The following is a 13,256-nucleotide window of genomic DNA, read 5'->3' on the forward strand; positions in this document are numbered from 1 at the left end:
TGTGTGCTTGAAGCACAGAGAGCTTCACAGAGAGCTCCCTTTCACTTGTTACACTGCGTTTATACACATGTATCAACATTGGAATGCAAACAAAGATCCTGTTATCTCCAGTTTGGAGGCGGATTTGAAGCTGAATAGCAGGACAAAGTGCTTTTGTTTAACCATTTCAGTGATGTTCTGCTAAAAAAAAAATTCTGGGATAGTAGCTTTCAAGCTGTGAGGAATCTTTTAGAGCAAAGTAGAAATGCTGACTTTCAGACAACTTGATTGTGATCGACGGGTATGGGTTAATCTGTCTTTTTAAATCCACACCAGAAGGCAGAATTGGCCAAGCACCTTGCAGGGCCCTATGAATCTGTGGCCACCCATTTTTGTACATGCGACTGAGTCTAATGCTAGGTACACACAATACAATTTTCTGACAGATTTACTGTCAGATCAACTATTTCCAACAGGTCCAATCTGATTTCCGAGCGATTTTCCATTCACTGCTATGGGAAATCGATCGGAAATCAGATTGGATCTGTTGGAGATAGTAAATCTGTCAGAGAATTGTATTGTGTGTACCTAGCATTTCAACGTTGTCAGCCCGTCTGGAATTGTGGCTGATCATTCCATTTCATGTTTTCATTTTGGCTTAGTGGAAAGCTTTCTTGACCTTCCTAGGATAGCCGCATTCAAGAAATCTTTGTTTGAGGTCCTTTGCTTGTCTGAAAATAATCATTGTCAATGCACAATCACCTCAATCTGAAAAACTGGCTAACTGGGATAATGTCCTATAATGATTTATTATGAGTGCTCTGATAGTGCAATAGACTATTTACCGCTTTGGGTTTGTGGAAGAGATCAGGAAGTAAGGGTACCGTCCTCCTGTATCCTGATTTTAACATCAAGACATTCAACTTTTATGGGGGACATCTGCATAGTGAGAAAAATGTTCATATTGTTGGTATTCAATTATGTAAATAAATTGTTGACAAAGATCAGTTGGACCATTCCACATAATAAGCAGGTCATCAGTATAACGATACCAAACCAGGACATAAGGATGGTAAGAGGCAAACTTTTCACCAAACATGATCCCAGAACCCCAGAAAGAGGTTGGCAATGGCCAGGCACACTTGGCACCCATGGCTACGCCAGACAACTGCTTGTAAAATTTGCAGTTAAAAATAAAGTGCTTCAAAAAGGTGTAGAAAGAATGTGTGTAGATCTGATTGCGAGTGGTCTTCCATTTCCAAGAAGTATTTCCTGGTGAGTAAAGCCCATTCATGAGAGATATTAGTGTAAAGGGATTCAACATCACAAGTCATTAGGATCATTCCTGGGGAAGTATGATGTCATCTATAATACATAGTAGGTCCAAGCTGTCACAGAGATATGAGTCCAGGTAATGTGAAGTGAAGTCCACTCAACCATCCACTCAGCAGGGTCGTGAACAGGAACAAGGCAACTCAACCTCCAAGAGCAGAGAGCCAAAAAAAGGTGACGTTCTGCTTGATGATCCAGCAAATAACAATCTTTATTGGAACAGTAAAACACGGCACAACATGTCTGCTAACATGTTTCGGACACACAATTGTCCTTAACCACTTGAGGACCACAGTGTTAACCCCCCCCCCCCTCCTAGTGACCAGGCAATTTTTAGTTAAATAGGCCAATGCAGCTTTAAGGCCAAGCTGCAGGGCTGTACAACTCGACACACAAGTGATCCCCCCCCTCCTTTTCTCCCCACCAACAGAGCTCTCTGATGGTGGGGTCTGATCGCCCCCCCGTGTTTGTTTTTTTATAAATATTTATTGATGTTTATTTAAAATAAAATCTTTTTTTTTAATTCACTTTACTACCCTCCCTCCCCTGGCCAGCCAATCAGCGCGTTCGGCTGTGATAGGCTTCAGCCTATCACAGCCGATCGCTTCCCTGTGTCCCAGGGGGACAGCCGTGTCACGCGGCTGTCCCCAGTACAGCGCTGCTGCGGATCGCAGCACTGTACAAAGTAAATAGTGGATTCGCCGTCTAAGTCTCCCGAGCGACAATTGCCGCTCGGAGACGAGCAGGAGATGCTGCGCGCGATCTACTGCTAGCCCCATAGACCGCCGTTCACGCCAATGGGCGTGGAGCGGTCCTGAGGCTGCTGCACTGCTCATGCCAATGGGCGTGGAGCAGTTGGCAACTGGTTAATCATAGCATAAATCCACACCTAAATACATAAAACCACACCTCCAACAAGGGAAAACGCCTGAAAGGGCGGTCCGATGTTGAGGGAAATGAAATGCACTCTAAAATCATATAATGCACATGCTGAATAAATCTCAGCACCCAGCAATCAGTGTGTGCTAAGGCCTAGAGAAATGGATCACAAGTAGGGATGGCCCTGCTTAGGAGAACTCATGGAGAAGCATGTGATCAATTTGATCAGCTGATAGATTTGTAAGGCTCTGATTTGCTGGTTCTGATCACGTGTTAAACCAGGAAGTCATCACAGCAAATCAGGACCTTACAAATCTATCAGCAGACCAAACTGATCACATGCTTCTCCATGAGTTCTAATCAGGGCCATCCCTAATCACAAGCAAGAGCAAAACAACTATATGGCCCAGAAACAGCACCACACGCATATATATGGGAAAATATCACAATGTTTATTAGCAAATATCAAAAAGGACACTATCAATGTTAAAACATTTAAAAATGATCCACTCCACTGGATATTAAATTACCTCATATATCATACATTATATTGCTCATCATACACATGGGATATACACTCACCTAAAGGATTATTAGGAACACCTGTTCAATTTCTCATTAATGCAGTTATCTAATCAACCAATCATATGGCAGTTGTTTCAATGCATTAAGGGTGTGGTCCTGGTCAAGACAATCTCCTGAACTCCAAACTGAATTTCACAATGGGAAAGAAAGATGATTTAAGCAATTTTGAGCGTTGCATGGTTGTTGGTGCCAGACAGGCCGGTCTGAGTATGTCACAATCTGCTCAGTTACTGGGATTTTCACGCACAACCATTTCTAGGGTTTACAAAGAGTGGTTTGTAAAGGGAAAAGCATCCAGTATGCGGCCGTCCTGTGGGCGCAAATGCCTTGCTGATGCTAGAGGTCAGAGGAAAATGGGCTAACTGATTCAAGCTGATAGAAGAGCAACGTTGACTGAAATAACCACTTGTTACAAGAGGTATGCAGCAAAGCATTTGTGAAGCCACAACATGCACAACCTTGAGGCGGATGGGCTACAACAGCAGAAGACCCCATCCGGGACCACTCATCTCCACTACAAATAGGAAAAAGAGGCTACAATTTGCACGAGCTCACCAAAATTAGACAGTTGAAGACTGGAAAAATGTTGCCTGGTCTGATGAGTCTCGATAGTCAAAATTTGGTGTAAACAGAATGAGAACATGGATCCATCATGCCTTGTTACCACTGTGCAGGCTGGTGGTGGTGTAATGGTGTGGGGGATGTTTTCTTGGCACACTTTAGGCCCCTTAGTACCAATTGGGCATTGTTTAAATGCCACGGGCTACCTGAGCATTGTTTCTGACCATATCCATCCCTTCATGACCACCATGTACCCATCCTCTGATGGCTACTTCCAGCAGGATAATGCACCATATCACAAAGCTCTAATCATTTCAAATTGGTTTCTTGAACATGACAGTGAGTTCACTGTACTAAAATGGCCCCCACAGTCACCAGATCTCAACTCAATAGAGCATCTTTGGGATGTGATGCAACGGGAACTTCATGCCCTGGATGTGCATCCCACAAATCTCCATCAACTGCAAGATGCTATCCTATCAATATGGGCCAACATTTCTAAAGAATGCTTTCAGCACATTGTTGAATCAATGCCACGTAGAATTAAGGCAGTTCTGAAGGCGAAAGGGGGTCAAACTCCGTATTCGTATGGTGTTCCTAATAATCCTTTAGGTGAGTGTAGAAAAGCACTGAAATGAGATCACCAGAGGTGCTCACAGCGAGCTAACCTCAGATATAGAACCCGGGTTCCTTAGTATTAAAGGGAACCTAAACTGAGAAGGATATGGATTTTTCCTCTTAAAATAATACCAGTTGCCTGACTCTCCTGCTGATCCTGTGTCTCTAATACTTTCAGCCACAGCCCATGAACAAGCATGCAGATCAGGTGCTCTGACTCAAGTCAGACTGGATTAGCTGCATGCTTGTTTCAGGTCTGTGATTCAGCCACTACTTTGGTCAATGAGATCAGCAGGACTGCCAAGCAACTGGTATTGTTTATAAGGAAACATCCATATCCCTCTCAGTTAAGGTTCCCTTTAAGCCATAAAGTGTAGCAGGGGAAAGGGAAGGGAAGTGGGTAGGGGGCTATACGGACCAAGGAGCAATAAAGCAATAGTGCAAAATACAGTAAGTAGCATTCACATGAACATATATTGTGCAAGAAATCAAAGTCCAAAAATTGACAAAGTGCTGATTGATGAGGCGACTATGATCCGAGAGTCATAAGTATAGAATGGTACGCTATATTATACCCAGACCATATGGAGAGGTATCCAAGAGGAGGGAGCCACCGGTGGCTGTCCGTTTTTACAAGAGATGCAGGGGGAAGCTCCTGGATGTAATGGCATCTGACGCCAACTAAATAGTGCAGAGAGAGTCACGTGTGAGAGCTGAGCCCAGCCGCACACGTGACCCACATCGGATGTTGTCATCTCCCGGCCGGAGAAACTTCCTGTCATCGTGGAACCATGCTGGAAGTAAGTATATCTGCTAGACCACGCTGGAACACGGAAATAGGTATGCATACATATAATAAATAAAGGGGGCATAAAGGATGATAGAAATAAACAATTCGAAGAGCACTTTGTCACTTATAACCAAAATGTATGTATGTTAAGGGCAGAATACAGGCTACATACATACAATATGCGTAAGTACAAACATTATCTTAGAAACAGCAGCATACATGATAGAGGAACAAGATACTGTATATCAATAGACCAAAAATGAGGCCCAGATAGCAGTCCATAATAGACAGCCAAGTCCAACACAGAGTCCAAGAAAGGAATCCACAGGGTCCACCGAAAAGGAATGACGTATAATAAACGTGACGGTAGACCATAAATGGTGCACCCAATGCATAACGACCAAGAAGTCTGTAGAAAACCACCGTAGTCCAAATGGAGCCCAGAAAACTCTTAATGCAGAAGTCCACCAGAAAGGTCCATATGGCAATTATGATAAGAGTACACAAGATGGGCTACAATCATAATACATCTTTATTTGTACATATGTCATACAATTCTGAAAGGGAAACAAATGTGTTAATATAGATTATAAAAAAGCAGAAAAGTTGGTTTCCTCATTGAGGCCTCTAGGGGACTGGGTATCTAAATTGTAGATCTACCTAGCTTCTCTCTGCAACCGTTTATTAACCAAATTTCCTTTACATATGGAACTTTTTATCTGCTCTAATCCATACATCTGCAGACCAGTATAAGAGGAACCATGACAATGAAGGAAATGGTCAGCAACAGATGTCAACAGATAACAGATATTAGGTGGGGCAAAGTGGCCACCCAGTGCTGCTATCTGGGGTGAAAGGGGACAAACTGGCAACCCAAAACTGTTTTTCTTGGGGTGGAGGGGAGGAAAATATTGCCACCTGCCATGCTTTCTGGGGGAGCTGGACAAAGGTGCCACCTAATGCTGCAGTCTGAAGTTGGATGCAAGGAGGCCACCAACTGCTGCTGTTTGGGGTGATGAAGAATATAAAGTGTCCACCGAATTCTGCTATCTAGGGGGGGGGGGCGCTATATGGAGGGGCGCCAGAAACTGGGGACCAATAATTATTATAATTACAGAATTTTATACATTTGTAGATGAGGATATTGTGCAGCCAGTGACTAAAATTATTAATAATAATAATAGGCTGAGTAAAGGTACTTCCACAAACCGCGCCTGCAGTTAGCCTAGGCAACACAAGATGGCGATCGCACCTCTCCCAGGTGGAATGCATAGATGGGAACAAACGAAGACAAAGACAGTATGTGATCTAAAAGTCAGGAAGTTGTGTGTGGTCTGATGTTAGTCATGAAGACAAACTGAAGACATAACAGTTAATAGGTAATACCTTTGATGACTAACTATACAAGATTTCTTTGCAAGCCTTCAAAAATTCAAGTTTCTATTTCAGACATGATACAGAACTGGACATGAACAGGCAGGAAGTGATGTAACAGCAGGAAGAGAAGTTGCAGGAAGTGGGGAGAATATATGGTTGGAAAAGGTAATTTTGTGGATCTCTTTATATACTATTTACAAGCACATTTATGCCAGTTGGGCATTGCACAGGTTCTAGGATAGATTTATGTAAGTGTGTGTGTGTGTGTGTGTGTGTGGGGGGGGGGGGGTGAGCAGTGGAGGAATTAGTACAAACATGGGTATGAGCGAGCAGTGGGTAGAGTAAGTATAGAATGAAGTCACCACACAAAGGGGGAGGGGGTGCAAGGAGGACCTAAGGAGGGGGCAGCACTATTATCTCTGTTCAGTTATTAATTTGTCTCTCAATTTGTGCAATTAGGGTGGAGAATTGATACTTGTGAATGCTGTCATTAAAGAGAAAGAAGAGACTTATGTGAGAAAAGATCAGTTGTCTGCCAAGGAGGGTGACATGATGAGGACAATTAAAGAAGAAGAAACATATGTGAAGGGTTGATCAACAGTCTCTGGAGGAGGGTGATATGATGAGGACAATTAAAGAGGAAGAAAATGAGACATATGTGAGGAGTGATCAGCAGTCCTTAGAGGGGGGTGACATGATGAAGACAATTAAAGAGGAAGAAGAAGAGACATATGTGTGGAGTGATCAGCAGTCTATGGAGGAGGGTGACATGATGAGGACAATTAAAGAGGAAGAAAAAGAGACATATGTGAGGAGTGATCAGCAGTCTATGGAGGAGGGTGACATAAGGACAATAAAAGAAGAAGAGACATGTATGAGGGGTGATCAGCAGTCTGTGGTGGAGGGTGACATGATGAGGACAATAAAAGAGGAAGAAGAAGAGTCGTATGTGAGGAGTGATCAGCGGTCTGTGGAGGAGGGTGACATGATGAGGACAATTAAAGAGGAAGAAAAGGAGACATATGTGAGGAGTGATCAGCAGTCTATGGAGGAGGGTGACATGATGAGGACAAGTAAAGAGGAAGAAGAGATGTATGTGAAGAGTGATCAGCAGTCTATGGAGGAGGGTGACATGATGGGAACAAGTAAAGAGGAAGAAGAGACTTATGTGAGGAGTGATCAGCAGTCTATGGAGGAGGGCGACATGGTGAGGACAAGTAAAGAGGAAGAAGAAGAGACATGTGTGAGGAGTGATCAGCAATCTATGGAGGAGGGTGACACGACAAGAGCATCTAAGGAGGAAGACATTTTTACGGGGATGACTAGTGGTGAGTGATAAACATTAGATTTTAAATAGACTTATTGAGCTCATTAATATGTCCCCAGGAGGCACAGTATGGATCACAGGAAGCCAATAAGAGGGGGAGTTGGTATAATACTGTGGGCTTTATTCACTGAGCACTTTCAGTGGTGATATTATTATTTCTGGAGGTATTTGCTCATTTTGCATTTAAGTTTATCACCAAGGTGAATTCACTAAGCTGTTTGTTTTTCATTTTACCACCTTCGGTGCTGAAATAAACACCATTCTTAAAATACAGATTAAACTCATAAAATAAAGAATGTATGTCAATTCACCAATGCTCTGTTATGTGGTAATAACATCTAAGCCTGTTCTTATTTATCACCACTCTCAGCGTCTTCTTATTTTACCTCATCTGTGGAGACACAGAATAGTTATGTGAAAATTAAGCCTTTTGAGCATGTTTTGTACATTTTAAAAGGCTACAGAAAAGGCAGCAGAGAAGAAGAAGCGTCAGAGTAATTTCTACAGGAATATTTCCACCAAGGACAGCTCTGAACGATTTTAGTGATGGTGAACTAGTTTACTAAATTACAATCACCAAGATCCCTGCAAGCGACAGTCCTTGTATGTATGTAGGAATCTGATGGGCCTGAGCGCACCACTGCACTGCTGATCATATTTCAGCAACACGGCTCAGCATGTGATATGCAGCGACAACAGAAAGTGCAGAAACAGCCATGTCTGATGGGCTCTGGAAATGGACCAATCAAATTGCACCTCGGTAGGATTTGATTGGTCCGTTTGCAAGCAGCATAAATTTGCACAGAAAATGTGTATCATCCAGCCCTGCATTAAAGGAATACTATCGATTGAAACAACTTTTTTTTTAATACTCTATATTAGTGTACACATTACCACTAGTGCTAGGGGCACTTTATTTATTCACCCAGGTCTCTCTCTCACTATCCCTGCTTAAAAATTCATTTCTCACACAGCTCATAGTAGTTTGGGTCACCCTGAGCTGCTTGGTTACTCTGTCACACAGCTCACAAATGTATTTCACTGTATCACTCTCACAGCATGCAGGAGTCATGAGGAAAAATAGGCTGATCTGAGGTGGTAACAGGTAACTAAATGAGCTGTAATATTGCTGGAATATAACTAGCTATAACAATAGTATGTGTTTACACTCAGACTGGCTGCCTGCTTGAGGTAATTCACTCCAGGCTGCATCCACCTTACAAGCTGCTGAGAGGGGCAGACCACTGTTTACAATTAGCATTATTAGTATCTTTATCAGTCAAGAGAAGCAAAGATAATAAACACACATTGCTAGAATCTTTAACCCCTTACCACCATATCAATAAGAATCTTTCAGCAAGGTGATAATTAAACTATAAACTGAGGAGTTGATAGCAACTCCCCTGTGCAGACATGGTCTTAGCCCTCTGGGAGCCCTCAGTTTTTAGATACATTTGTATCCAACACTGACGCCAAAACTGATGGAGGATTTTACAGCTGAGAGGAACAGCTGTGTGAGGAATCAAATTGCTCCTAGTACTTGTCCTAATGTGTGCTACAACATACAGCATTTAAAAATAAATGCATACATCAATAGTATTCCTTTAACTTGTAATTATTTACATCTCATTGACTAAACTTCCCAGAATGGCATGGGACATAGAAGTGAGAGGGGGACCTGGTAGGATAGGTAAGTTGGCCAGTGGTGGCAGGAGGACAAAAGGATAGGAAGAAGGACAGAAGAAGGCAAAGAGGGGGACCAGAAGGACAGAAAGAGGCACTGAAGGACACAGGAGGAGACACTGGGGTGCACAGAATGACAGGTGGAGGCACTGAGGGTCACAGAATGACAGGAGGAGGCACATAATGACAGGGGTAGGCACTGAGGGACACAGAATGATAGGAGCAGGCATTGAGAGGCACAGAACAACAGGTGTGGGCACAGCATGACAGGAGGAGGCACTGAGGGGCACAGAATGACAGGGGGAGGTACTGAAGGGCACAATGACAGGAGGAGGCAGTGAGGGGCACAGAATGACAGGGGGAGGTACTGAAGGGCACAATGACAGGAGGAGGCAGTGAGGGGCACAGAATTACAGGAGGAGGCACTGAGAAACACAATGACAGGAAGAAGCACTGAGAGACACAAATAAAGGGAGGCAGTGTTGAGGAACACAGAAGAGGCACAGATTGATGGGAGTAGGCACAGAATGACAAGAGGAAGCAAAGAGAGGTATGAGGAGGCATAAAGGTCAGTAGGTGGACACTAGAGGCATAAGGGGAGAGAGGTGGCATAGAAGGGAACAGTGGCATGACGGGGGCAGTGGGAGTGCAAGGGGACGCTGAAGAGGTGGCAGAGAGCAGGGGCAGTAGCGGACACTGGAGGTAACGGTGGAGAGAGGTGCCATGGGGGCTCCATGGATTCACAGGAGGGGGATACTAGAGGCATAGGGGAACAGAGGGGGAGCTCGAGGCAGAGGGGGACAGAGAAGGCACAGGGGGACACCTTGCACAGAGGGGGTACTAGAGGCACAGGAGGACAGAGGTGGCACAGGGGTACAGAGAGGGACGCTGAAGATACAGGAGGACAGAAAAGGCACAGAGGGGGGACACTGGAGAAACAGGGTGGCACATTGTAGTGACTTAAATACAGATTCAAGTTAAGAACAAACCTGCATTCCCTAGTTTAGCCATGAATTGGGGACTACCTACTATTCAAGCAACAGATCTGGCAAGGATGTCAATTCCCATTGCCCAAGTTGAGGCAATTGATTTCATTTGGGGCTACTTTGTCTGGTCAAAGGGTGGTTCACATCAACATTAACCTCCCTGGTGTTCAGTTTCTGCTGGATTTCTGTGCAAAAAGTGATCCAATTAATGTTCATAACCTTTTTTCCTGTATCTTAGCAAAACGTGTCAAACAAGGGTCTAGTATATTATTATTATTTATTTATATAGCGCCAACATATTCCGTAGCGCTGTACATAGTACAAAACAAATAATGGGAAACAAATATATAGTACATAAGAAATTCAAGACACTGTACAGTCATGACATTCAATAATAGAAGTACAAATACATACATAGCTAATGTTTGAGATGTCTCTAAAGTTGGTACATGTGCATATGGTAATTTACAGCAGTATGAGAAACACTAGGAGGAGGTCCATGCCCTTGCGAGCTGACAATCTAGAGCTGGCATGGGCAAACTTGGCCCTCCAGCTGTTGAGGAACTGCAAGTCCCACAATGCATTGCGGGAGTCTGACAACCACAGTCGTGTCTCATAAAGGCAAATGCATTGTGGGATTTGTAGTTCCTTAACAGCTGGAGGGCCAAGTTTGCCCATGCCTTATCTAGAGGGTAGCGAGGAGGAAACAATAGGGAAGTAAACACAGATGTTAATGGGTGAAGCAGTGAATCTTTAGTGCTACCTATTGCACATTATAGGCTTGTCTGAACAGGTGTGTTTTCAGAATAGGTTTGAAGGTTTCCGGGCTCGGAGCATGACAAAAACAGCTGAGGGCGGAGCAGTGCTTTTCAGCGCTGCTAGATTTGGGCGCAGCCAGCACTGCCATAGACTGTAATGGAAATCAGTCTATAGTGCCACTCAGTGAGTAACGTTGGCGCCGCCAGAAGACAGAGCTGAAGTGCTTAAAAAACACAATAATTCGGCCTCCAGCGATCACTGGAAGCCGAATTATTTCATTCACCCACTATCCATGGCGGCCTGGAGGGGGAATAGTAATTACCACGGCCCGGACTTGTGCATAAGCAGGACCAGCCATATACCGGCTGTATCCTGCGCCCAAGTCTACCGGCGCCGATTTCAAATGTACGCACTGAGGGAGAGAGTTCCAATGGAGGAGTACAGCCCGTGAGAAGTCCTGGATGCGAGATTGAGAGGAGGTGACCAGGCTAGAGGACAAGAGGGTCTGGGCAGGAAGGTATCTGGAGATTAAAGAGGAAATGTATGGAGGTGATAGCTTGTGTAGAACTTTCTATACAAGCATGAGGAGTTTTGGGGTAATTGGTAACCAATGGAGAGATTGGCAGAGAGGGGCTGCCTCAGGGGATCTGGAAGAGAGGTGGATGAGACAGGCAGCAGAGTTTAGTAGGGACTGTAGAGGCCCAGTCTGCTTTTTGATAGACCACAGAATAGGGTGTTGCAGTAGTCAAGATGGGAGATGATTAGGGCATGCACAAGCATTTTGATTGCCTCTTGTGAGAGGAAGGGACGGATTCTGGAAATGTTTTTGAGATGGAAGTAGCAGGAGGTAGTTCATGTGTTGATATGTGGCATTAATAAGAGCTCAGAGTCCAGAGTTACCCCTAGGCAACGAGCTTTGGGGGTTGATGCTATTGAGGTGTTATCTACATTGATTGTGACTATGGGAGGTGGAACAGAGAGCGAAGGTGGAAATATCACAATCTCTGTTTTGCTCATATTGAGTTTAAGGAAGCAGGAAGACATGAATGTAGATACAGCGGATAGACATTTGGGGACTTTAGATAGTAGTGTGGAGAGGTCTGGGGCAGAACAATACATTTTGGGTATACATTTTGAGTTTAATAAAAGTTGAAACACAAAAGCAAATCAAAATGAAATTTCAAAATTACTCCCCAAAATCTCTGATTATTTACACTTCCGAGCTGCAGCTGCTCAACCTGCAGTAATGCAAATGTAAAGGTTGCCATACATCTAGTGATGATGGGCAGATTAGTCCAAGAGACAAATCTCTCGCTAATCGAATCTGATTAGAGAGAGATCGGTCAGCTGCCCATACTCTGCAGGCCGATTCCTGATCAATTGCAGCATGAGAATAGGCCACGTCCGCTGCCTCGCCACTGCCCCCCTAGTGTATAAATGTACCCTCCGTGTGTGTATTTATACATTACCTGTCCTGTGTCGCCTAACGTGTGGTGCCCATCTGTCTTCGGAATCCCCATGAAGATTATTGTGTGTAGGAAGCCAGGTCTAGGTGCCCCCAGTATAGGTTAGCCAGGTACAGATGTACCCCAGTATAGGCTAGCTAGGTTCAGGTGTCACCCAGTATAGGTTAGCAAGGTACAGGTGTCACCCAGTCTAGGCTAGCAAGGTACAGGTGTCCCCCAGTATAGGCTAACTAGGTATAGGTGTCCCCCAGTATAGGCTATCTAGGTACAGGTGTCCCCCAGTATAGGCTAGGTAGGTACAGGTGTCCCCCAGTATAGGCTAGGTAGGTACAGGTGTCCCCCAGTATAGGCTAGGTAGGTACAGGTGTCCCCCAGTATAGGCTAGGTAGGTACAGGTGTCCCCTAGTATAGGCTAGGTAGGTACAGGTGTCCCCCAGTATAGGCTAGGTAGGTACAGGTGTCCCCCAGTATAGGCTAGGTAGGTACAGGAGTCTCCTAGTATAGGCTAGGTAGGTACAGGTGTCCCCCAGTATAGGCTAGGTAGGTACAGGTGTCCCCCAGTATAGGCTAGGTAGGTACAGGTGTCACCCAGTATAGGCTAGGTAGGTACAGGTGTCCCCCAGTATAGGCTAGGTAGGTACAGGTGTCCCCCAGTATAGGCTAGGTAGGTACAGGTGTCCCCCAGTATAGGCTAGCTAAGTACAGGTGTCCCCCAGTATAGGCTAGGTAGGTACAGGTGTCCCCCAGTATAGGCTAGCTAAGTACAGGTGTCCCCCAGTATAGGCTAGCTAAGTACAGGTGTCCCCCCGTATAGGCTAGCTAGGTACAGTTGTCCCACAGTATAGGCTAGCTAGGTACAGGTGTCCTCCAGTATAGGCTAGCTAGGTACAGGAGTCTCCCAGTATAGGTTAGCT

The 13,256-nt window shown here is 44.6% G+C and overlaps 1 protein-coding gene across 1 annotated transcript in view; it reads left to right on the plus strand.

Annotated features, from left to right (window-relative positions):
* LOC137535839 (zinc finger protein 721-like) overlaps positions 1–13,256 on the plus strand; it is a 58,481-nt gene that overhangs the window by 17,936 nt on the left and 27,289 nt on the right. Inside the window, exon 8 of the mRNA XM_068257726.1 lies at positions 6,710–7,449. Within this exon, the coding sequence (XP_068113827.1) occupies positions 6,710–7,449 (740 nt within the window). The remainder of the gene's footprint in view (positions 1–6,709; positions 7,450–13,256) is intronic.

Source organism: Hyperolius riggenbachi, chromosome 10 (genome assembly GCF_040937935.1).
Source record: "Hyperolius riggenbachi isolate aHypRig1 chromosome 10, aHypRig1.pri, whole genome shotgun sequence".
NCBI classification, from domain to species: Eukaryota; Metazoa; Chordata; class Amphibia; order Anura; family Hyperoliidae; genus Hyperolius; species Hyperolius riggenbachi.